The 10756-nt window shown below is 39.7% G+C and overlaps 1 protein-coding gene across 2 annotated transcripts in view; it reads left to right on the forward strand.

The window, feature by feature from the left end:
- Window positions 1–10211, forward strand: part of LEO1 (LEO1 component of Paf1/RNA polymerase II complex) — a 51825-nt gene extending 41614 nt beyond the window's left edge. Inside the window, exons 10-12 of one of the 2 annotated variants that reach the window (XM_020980928.2) lie at window positions 1383–1569; window positions 2444–2541; window positions 10009–10211. In XM_020980928.2, the coding sequence (XP_020836587.1) occupies window positions 1383–1569; window positions 2444–2541; window positions 10009–10113 (390 nt within the window). In that variant the 3' untranslated portion in view covers window positions 10114–10211. The remainder of the gene's footprint in view (window positions 1–1382; window positions 1570–2443; window positions 2542–10008) is intronic. The other variant, XM_078151255.1, reaches the window with a different exon arrangement.
- Window positions 10212–10756: the final 545 nt, after the last annotated feature.

Consider the following 10756-nt stretch of genomic DNA (forward strand, 5'->3'; position numbering starts at 1 on the left):
AGCCATATTTCCTATATAGCTTCTTTCCCTTTTTTGGGAAAGACGGTTACAGGAAGAAGAAGAGGGTAGGAGTCAGCCAGGTTCTATGGCACCCTGCCCTCCAGTTTTATTGTCAGCTTAGTTTGCTGGTTGTATCTCTTTCTGCCAACCCTGTCATTTTACCCTCTGGAAACCTGCCTTCTTGTCCTCAGAAGTGGGTTCAGCAAAGCTAGGTATTGCCATAGTGCCACTGTGAAATCAACACATGAATCTGTGATATTTACTTATCTGGAAAAAGCCATAAAATCCCGAGTTGTTCTTTGTAACCACCTGAGAGGAGGACAAAAACCATGCAGGAGTGGTGGGAGAGTCTAGTAGGGATCTCCTTAAAAGTGAATGGCGTATTATTAGCTTGGGAGTTTCTTTCACTTATTTTTCAGAGTAGCTTCAGTGGAGATTTTTATAGTTAAACTGGCCTCTAGCTAGTCTGTCCCCAGCTCTTGCAGTTGGGACATGGTTTTTTTTTTTTTGAGGCAGTTGGGATTAAGTGACTTGCTCAGTCACACAGCTAGTAAGTGTTATGTGTCTGAGGTCACATTTGAACTCAAGTCCTCCTGACTCCAGGGCCAGTACCCTATCCACTGTGCCACCTAGCTGCCCCTGGGATGTGATTTTTAAAAAAAAGTTTTTAGTACGACTAAATTTTGCTAAATTAAAAAAAATGCATGGACTTTAATGTTATGAACTTGTACTTATATAAAATGGCTCACACTGAGGTGAGAAGGGCAGAGAAATGCTATGGAGAAATCAACACCATTGGATATGTCTTAGTTCACAGGAATTCAGCCACTGCAACTACTAATGAAGTGAAATTAAGTCTCCATATTGTAGTTCAGTACCTACCTATGTTTCCCATGACCAGTGCACTTTAGCTGTGATAAGGTCTGTGACTTGAAGGAAGCAGACATAACTCTCCTAAGACTTGTGATCAGTTTATAGTGTCTAGATAGATAAATCTGTATCCAGTACTCCAGGGTGGCCAAAAATAACCTTCTCTGCTCCACCAAGCAAGCCTCAGGAATCTTTTGTGTATGGGCGTCTTCACAGCGTCTTTGTAGCCATAATTTGGGATATAACTAGAAGCTCCAATGCAATCTGCATCTGCTAAAGAATATTGCTCTGTAGGTTCTTTCCAGTCTAGATGAGGAATATGTTTCATCTTACCTCTTTACATTTCCCTTACTTCCATAACTAAAGAAAAATAGCATTGGTATTTGGCTTAATGAACAGAAAAATGGCTTAGTAATCTCAAGAAAAAAAGGCCTTTTAAGAGCTCAGAAATCAGTGAAGCTAATTATTTGTACTGTATTGAGTCAGCTCACTGTGGTCGATTTCCTTGACAGAAAGAGGAGGAACGGTTAAGAGCTTCCATTCGCAGAGAGTCTCAGCAGCGCAGAATGAGAGAGAAACAACATCAGCGAGGACTTAGTGCAAACTATTTAGAACCAGATCGCTATGATGAAGAGGATGAGGGGGAAGAGTCAATTAGCTTGGCAGCTATTAAAAATAGATATAAAGGTGGCATAAGAGGTAAGTTTTTATTTTTTAGATGAAATTAAATGGATTGAAATTTTTAAGTATTCTTTAAGCCCGCCAAGTGCCATGCACTGTATTGGGCGCCAGGAATACAAATACTAAATGAGAGTCCTTGCCCTGATGTTTTTCATTCTGTTGGAGGAAACGACAAGTCCACTGATAAGTAAATACAAAGTAATTTTGTGAGGCATGGGAGAGATTCACCAGCTGGGGATTCAGCTATGTCTATGAGGATGATTCTCAGATCTGTTTGCCCCAGTGTCTCTCCTGACCTCCTGTCTTGTATTTTTAACTGCCTGTTGGACATCTTGAAGCAGATGTCCCATAGACATCTTAAACTTTACATGTACAAAACAGAACTCATTTTCCCACCCAAATCCTCCCTTGTTCCAAACTTCCTTGTCTACAGCCCCATCATCCTCCGAGTCACCCAGGCCTCCAACATCTCTTCAATTGGAAAGCGACCATCTCCTACTTAATTCTTCTCTTCTCCAGGGTAAACTCTCCATTGGTTACTCTATGTGATGAGCTGAAGCTCCTTCACCATGGTGGTCACCATCCTTCTCTGCATGCTCTCCAGTTTTATTGTTGTCCTTCCTAAAATGGTGTGCTTAGAACTGAATGCCACATTACAGATATGGTCTGGCCAAGGCAGAGTAGAGAGTGGCTAATTCCTCCTTCTTCCTAGAAGCTGTGCTTCTCGGTGCTGTCCAAGATTTCACTAGCTTCTTTTGGATGCCATATCACGCTGTTGACTCATCGGGCTTGATGTCCCCTACAACCTCCAGATCTTACTCGGATGAATTGTTTCTAGCTTTCCCTTCCAAGATAAATTAGACGTTTTCAGTGACTTCACTTTTGTTTTCAGAGGAACGAGCTAGGATCTATTCTTCTGATAGTGATGAGGGGTCCGATGATGACAGAGCACAACGATTACTCAAAGCAAAGAAACTGACCAGCGATGAGGTAAGATGTGTGTTCACCTTGTTCATGTGTAAGTAGTGGTGGCTGAGGATTTATTCTGGGTTAATAGTAAAAATGAGAGACCACACGGTGTAGTGGATAGAGGCCTTGTCATCAGAAAAACTCTGGGGCTGAGTCATTTAACTTCTCTTTGCCTCAGGTACCACCACAAGTCACGGGATGTTTCCATACAAAGAGTTCTTAATGCTGATGAAATCACAAGTTCAGACCAAAACAAATTTGTGGAAGTAGTTTTTAACTCTTAATTTTTATTACCCGATCAGTTAGCTGATTATAACATAACAGACACAAAGATTTAAAGGCTCATTTATTCCAGTGAAAAATTATAAATCCTTTGGTGAACAGGGCTGATTGGTTGTATTTATCACAAGTTTCTGATAATTTAAACATTTGCTTCACAGAGGCAGCTAGGTGGCACAATGAATGGCTGGAGCATTGGGCCTGGAGTCAGGAAGACAATAGTTCAGACCTGGCCTCAGACATTTTAGTAGCTGTGTGACCCTGGGCAAGTCACTTAAACCTCTGCTTGCCTCAGTTTCTTCAACTGTAAGATGGGGATAATAATAGGACCCATCAGTGTTGTTGTAAGGATCAAATGAGAATATCTGTTAAGTGTTTATCACAGTGCCTGGCCCATAGTAGGTGCTGTATAAATGCTTATTCACTTCTCCCTCTTCCCCCATAGACCCCTTTCAAAATGTGATAACTTTTTTTTTAATTAAAACTAATAGGCTATAACTACCATGCGATGTAATATACACAGCAGAAAGAACGTCCCTCACTCACATATCACAAAAAAAGCATAAAATGTTGTTATAATGTGACTGTTAATGAAATATATCAAACCTTGGTATTCCTTTATTTCCTTTATTCTTTTTGCTGCATTTTGGGCACTTCTAATGTCTCGAGGTTATTTTCTCACAAATTTTAAATGATTTCCAGGCATGTTTCCTCTGTCAGTATTAGCATTTTTTATCCATACTCACGTAATACTACAATTCTGGTTGAACGATGTTTTCATACACATGGGTCAACAGCTGCTGCAGGACATGAAGGGAAGGGAATAAGCCTTTATATGGCACCTACTGTGTGCCAGGCCACCGTACTAAGAGCCTTTTAAGCGATCTTATCTCATTTGACCTGAGGCAAGCTAGAGGCAGGTGGTATGGTAGGATGGAAGGGCACTGGCCTAGGAGTCCAAGGGCTTGGGTTCAAGGCACAAATCACTTAATCAGTCTGAACTGTTTACTGATCTGTAAAGTGGCGCTATGATGGCACCTGCTGTTTCTACCACAGGAGATTATCATAAGAATCAAATGAGATAATGTGAAAATGCTTTTAAAACTATAAAGGCACAATGTAAGTGTAAGCATCTTTTTTTTCTACAGTACACATTTGGATGCTGTTCTAATACACATATATAAAATGTGCCTAGTTAGTTTACCTGGTTCATGTTCCTTTCTTTTCCATTCTTATTTTCAATTATAAAATGTTGTGCACAGCTTGGCCCTCAGTTAAATGTACTTTGAGAGATTTCCTTTGTGGTGTAGAGTCTCCACAGCCAGCCTGCCTATTTTTGGGATATGAATTATAGAATTTAATGTTTCCAAAGAACTCAGAAGTGACATCTTGGCAGATATTGATGGATTGGCTTGGAACAGATTTGTTTTTCATCAGGATGAGGAAATATCCTAATGGCATATTTACAGTATGCTGAGCAGTTGGCAAACAGGGCATTCATCATCTAGACAGATGCAGTTTGGTTCATGGCAGGCAAAAACTGTGAATTAAAATTGAAAGGTAGTTTTTAGCCAAACCCCTTATTTTTAGGGCATTCGAAATCACCAATGGGTCATTTTGCTGTGGTTTTTTATAAGACAAAATAAGAATTTAAGGGAAACAGCTTGAGCATTGTCACTCTTTTTCCACTCATATTTAAGTGCTTATATTCTGTAGGTATGTATATTTTGTAGCCATATTTTCTTTAACAAGCTCTGTAGTTAGCTACAGCAACTGTAGTTGTGCTACTTTGTGAATTTAATTAGCATGTGAGCATCCAATAATATATAGAATAGATACCTTCCAGCAAACTTTAATAACCCAAACTCCATAAGGTAGGAGGGGTCTTTTGAAAGAGTTCAACCTAAGGGGCAGCTAGGTGGTGCAGTGAATAGAGCACTGGCCCTGAAGTCAGGAGGACCTGAGTTCAAATCCGGCCTCAGACACTTGACACTTACTAGCTGTGTGACTCTGGGCAAGTCACTTAACCCCATTCCTTAGCCAAAAAAGATAATGTTTGTCATTGGGCAGCTGAGCTTCTGCAGGCATATGGCTCTTCTTGCAGTCAAGTTTAAGGAGCTATGAGAATCATTCCTGACAGGGGTAAACCAGCAGAGCCCAGCCAGTAACTTGCCCAGAACAAAGTTTCAGGATTGTCTATTGCTGGGCTTTCCAGGGTTAACTTCTGTACAAACAGCATCCATGTAAACCTGACTGCCTCCTAGATCCTGCCCTTGCACCCGTGATGTTTTCAGAACAGGTTGTACTTGGACTAGGGACTGGCATTCTTTCAGAATTAACATGCCAAGTGTCTGATTTAAGGTTGCATGTGCCAGAAACCATTTAAAGGTTTTTGGGCATTTTAGTGCTATAAGGGACATTTACATTTTAACATTTAAAAGCTTTTTAAATTCAGTTATAGTATGTAAAGAATATAAGGTTTTGGAAAATATTTAAACTTCATCCAAAATTAAACTAAAATGCCATTTTACCTGTTTAGAGATGGTTCTTGTCCCAGTTCAGGAAGAAACAATGGCAGGTGGGTAATGAGTCACATAGGTACACTCAGTGCCAGCAAACTGTGCCCTCCTTCCCCCCTAACTGCATCATCCAGGCCAGTACACAAGCAGGCAGCCACCTGGCAGGGTTCTGTTGGGTAGCTTTCCACTGCCACCATATGGGAGGTCAGGGAGGATTTCTTTTATTAGTGATTGGACCCCAAGATTCATGACTTGTCATTTTTACCTTCCCCTGATATCTCCCCCCGCCCCGCCCCAGTGTCTGCTGTACAAATAGTTAAACATACAAATGCAAGTGCTTGATTACATTGATAGTCTAGGGGAACAAGCTGTCTGTGTAATAGCCAAGTTATAGGTCTCTCTTGATAGGTGTGTCAGTCTATCTGATATCTTGCCTTTACTTTCTGCTCTCTGATAGGAGGCAGAGCCATTTCCTTCAGTCCCATAGACCTACATCTTGCCCACAGGTTGAAACTTAAACTGTTCTTCAGCAATACCTGAAATCTAGTTCAGCAGAGTTAATGTGGCCTCTGTCCACAGAAGTTCTCTACTCTTTTTTTTTCCTGGTTATCTTTTTCGTGGTTGGTAGATGGTTATTATGGTAGAGGACATTGTAAACAAGCCTGCAGCTTTGAGAGAATAGTTTAGGTTGTGGTATCTCAAGGGTAGTAGGTGAAAAGGGATCTCCCCTGGAGATGCTCGGGAAAGGGAAAGTCTCAGGTTGATCCATACTGATCCATCCATCCATTGCTTCACAATTCTCAAGACTCAGCCTGCCTCCCTCTTGCCTAAAGTTACCCTAAGCCATACTTGTATTGGTGGATGGGGAGAGTGGAAAGAACCTAACACAAACTCAGAGGATCTCACTGAGACTCAGATGAATCTTACCTTTTCCACAGTAGGTATTCAGAACAATTGATTGACTATATGAATAAGCAGCTTATTTAATAAACAGCCCCCACTTCATTTTACATACTTTGATCATCAGAGGCTCATAACAGGAAGAGGATCCAATTAGGAAAACTTTCAAGTATTGATATTGATAAGATATACTATTGCCCCATTTCAAGTTGTGCAGTAAACATTGTTAATAATTCTAACAACTATAAATATACGTGTATATATGTATGTGTGTGCACATATGTGCATATATACATATGTTGGTATATATGCACATACATGTATATACACACACACAGATCAAGAGTGAGAGAGAGCGTTTGCGAATCTCTTTACAAATAGCTCATTTGATCTTCATAGCTATCCTAAGGAAGAAACTTACGCAGGCAGATGTTAAGTGACTTGCCCAGTGCCACACAGCTAATAAATATCAATAAGTGTCTGAGGTGAGATTTAAACTCAGGTCTTCCTGAATCCAGAACCAGCACTGTATCCACTGTGCCTCCCAGCTGCATCATTCTCCTGGCAGAAGCCTAAGTGTGTCCCTTGGAGACCCAGAGGACCAAGTGTGAGAAAACCCCCAATCTCTTCTCTAGTCAGTCTCCTACTGTTGTTACAGGAAATCTGTGAGGAATCCCTGCTTCTGTTAGGCAAACAGCAGAATTAGGACTCATGGTAGAATCCCTAATATAGAATCCTTTATGTAGATTCACATTCTTCATAGGATTAAAATCTATACATCAAAAATTATTTCCCCCTTTAAAATAATAATTGTGCTAAGGTGTCCCCCCGCCACCCCCGGTGGGACATCCTGTTCTCTCGGCCAGGGTTCACAGAGTCCTAATCCCTGTGTTTGGCACCACTTGCCTCACACTTGTCAGTAAAACCAGACCCACCCAATATCCCAGAACACTCAACAAAACCCTAAAGGACAGGTATTCATGGTAGTACCAAGGCTGCTCATTTCTTGTATGATTATAAGACAGGAATAGAAGGCTGGGGCTTTTTCATGACCACCCTTCCCCTTCCCCTGCGCTTTGGAGCTTAGGCCTTTATCTGAATATGTACTATTGTACAATTTCTTTTTAAAAATTTTTTTTCAACATACTTTATTTTCCCCCAGTTACATGTAAAGATAATTTCTAATATTCTTTCTAAAAAATTTTGAGTTCCAAATTTTCTCTCTCCCTCACTGAGACAGTAAGCAGTTTGATATAGGTTAAATGTGTTCAGTCATGCAAAACGTATTACTATGTTAGTCATTTTTCATGACTTTAATAGCAAAACCCTGCCTTGAGTCACTTGAATCCCTGCTGTTTAGTAATTCAAGATGGTGGCAAGTACTCTTACTGGTAGAAAGCAGGGAGTCTAATCATAAAATAGTTGTTGGACATATCTTGGGCCATCTCTTACTTGGCTAGAGTGGTGGCAGGGCTTTGGAAATATATGTGAATGGAAAAACCAAAGAGGGAAGAGGCTGGGAGGTGGGGATGAGTGTGGGGAAAATGGGAAGGTTCGGGAAGGTGTGATGAAACCATTGCATAACAAAAATATTACTTACCTCTTTCCTCTTCACAAAAAGAGATGTAAGGGAGTTGTTTCCTTTCCCCATTCATTTTCGTGGTGAAAAATCTTGTCTTTGGAGTGGGGACAGGGAGCTGAAAGGAGGAGTGTCATCTACTGTACCTATTAAGCATTTATTTGTTGGAATTTTGATCAACCAGAAAAGTAGGTCTCCTTTTTATTTACACTACTAATATGATTTTAACTTCCCCTTGTAAAGTTGTTTCCCTTAAATTTATTTAAGGGTATACTTAAGGATATTAGATTGGAGGGGGGGGATAATGCCTGTATGTAATTTTTCTTCTCAGAATAAATAGGTGACAAAAGACATTTTTTCCTTATAACATTTTAGTTTGTAAATTGGACTAGGGCTGTGATTACCTCTTAGAATCATCTTGCATATGGTGAGTACATAAGGATTTTGAGTTGGAAGGTACATTAGAAAGAAGAGGTCATCCCCTTCATTCCATAAGTGAAGAAACTGAAGGCCAGATTAGTTAAGTGCCTGGCTCTGCTCAGCCAGGTAGAGAATGACTCCAGTTCCAGGGCTTTCTGTGGTACCATACTCTTCCTGCCTCTGGCCTAGGCATCTGACTGCACTATCTAATAAGAAGCACAAATACAAGGTTGAGCACTTCGGAACTTACAGACACCATCAATACTCATTTGATCCTTGGGCCAGTCTCTGGAGACTAGAACTGCAGGTGTTATTCTCATTTTAGAGAGGAAGCTCAGAGAGTTTAATTGACTTGATTAATCCCTGGTCACACACATTCAGGGTTAGAGTTGAACAAAGGTCCCATTTGACTTGACTCTGCTCAATTGTTTCCAGGAGCTCTGTCTCGACCCTACACCTGGCCTGCCTCCTTTTCTTGCTCTACAACTAATTAAGCCTGGCTTATTTGTAGAGCTTGTAAAGGGACATGCCTTAAGATTTCTGTTGGAAATATGAGAAATAGGTGACATTTACTTACTGAGGACACAGTTCTGGACATGAAGGATTCAAAATTACGATTTAGACTAAACTACACATGATAAAGTAGAAACATTGATTCTGAGCGTGTTCAGAGGGAAGGCCTCGCCTGCTGCTGTCATGTAATTGAGCATGTTCTCCCTCTTCTAGGGGTGGACACAAGGGCAACCTGTATTTAAGGCATTTCACATTATTTGAGTGAATGGATTATTTCATCTTGGTCATTCCAGGGCCTAGCACAATGCCTTATGCATAGGTGATAGAAAGTTTGTTAAATTAAAAATTTGAGTTTAGAACTGGGGCAGAAACTAAAAGGCACCAACTTATACCCAGGACTGCACATGCCTGTTTTAGGTTTGTGTCCGATTTAAACATTACCAGACATGGACTTGTCCCTTCCATAGCTGTTCTTTTCTGTTCCTGCCTTACAGTAGAAGTTTCCACCTATGGTTGGAAAATATTCATTACTCAATGGAAACTCTCCAAGTTTCTTCTAAATTATTAAAGTAATGGGTGTCTACTCAAACTTCTGTTTTTACATATCTGTAGCAATTAATAGGATAGCACATTGCATTTCCCCAATCATACTGCATCGTTTGTAACTGTACAGACCTATGCAATGAAACTATTTATCATGTGTTCAGAAATCATTTAGTCTGAAAACTGAATACTAGAGAGGCTTTGAAATCTTTTTTTTTACATTCTAAAATATGTTAAGGAAGTATAGACAACAGATTTTAATCTGGCAGTTCTATCTTTGGGATCTTTAAAATTCATTATTAACTCTCAAAAGTACCTTTGCTTCTTCTGCGAGTGAAGGTTTTCCAAATTGGCACTTTTTTCATTTTTTTGGTGATCAGGGGACCAGTATGCCCTTTAAAAAATAATTTTAATTGATTTATATAGTTTCATATTACCTACATTTCCAGAATTGGCCATCCTTTATAACAAAGATTTTGGGGAAAAAACGTCGTTCCACAGAATTAAAAAAAAGGTGTAAAATCTGCATAGTTCCACACCCTTGCTCCCAGAAGACCAGCAAGTCACTTAATCTCTGAGTGTGCCAGGCAGCTATGTTATAATCCATGGATGAGCTGCCAATTTGCATTGGTAGAGGGTGGATTCACACAGGGTCTGGGCCAAAACAACAAAGGGGAATTCACCAGAAATAACTCAGTTCATAATTGAACTTTAATTTTATTTGTGTCCCTTTAGGAAGGTGAAACTTCTGGAAAAAGGAAAGCAGAGGATGATGACAAAGCTAATAAAAAACACAAGAAGTATGTGATTAGTGATGAAGAAGAGGAAGATGATGACTGAATTTCATAAAATGGAAGTGTGTTTTCTATGGATTGTACAGTTATTTTATAACAGATGTAACATGATGAAATTATTTTGATTAAAATGAATTGATATGCTTTTTTGTGTCATTTTAGTGTAAATAAAATTTGTAAAAGTAAGTTCTATGACTTAAGAAACCAGCTAGTAGTACCACTCTATTCCCTCATTCCATCCTACTGCTAGGGCTCCATATACAAAAATTTCCCACTATATTTCTGCTTATCTATCAAAAACATTTTCATTTAAGGCTCTGACATCAGCTACCACTTTTCTTAGGATGCCTTACCTGAAAATGACTTTTTCCTCTTCAAATGTTTTTAGTACTTTTTCTGACTCTGTCCTGGCTCTTATCACATTTTGCTTTTTACCATAGTTGTGTATGTATTCCGTTATTGAATAGTTCCTGCTTCCAATGAGTTCATGGTGTTTTTCACCTGTGTCCCTAGTGCCTTGCATATCATACTTATTTTGTTGAATTTAATTGGAAAATGTTATGACTTGTAATTTAGAGAGAGTAATACAGCAGGAAGGAATCAATCAATAAACATTAAGCCCCTATTGTATACCAGGAACTGTGCTAAGCACTGGGGATACAAAAAGATGCAGTCCTTGCCCTCAAGGA

This window comes from Phascolarctos cinereus, unplaced genomic scaffold (assembly GCF_003287225.1).
Source record: "Phascolarctos cinereus isolate Bilbo 61053 unplaced genomic scaffold, phaCin_HiC Scaffold_3;HRSCAF=262, whole genome shotgun sequence".
NCBI classification, from domain to species: domain Eukaryota; kingdom Metazoa; phylum Chordata; class Mammalia; order Diprotodontia; family Phascolarctidae; genus Phascolarctos; species Phascolarctos cinereus.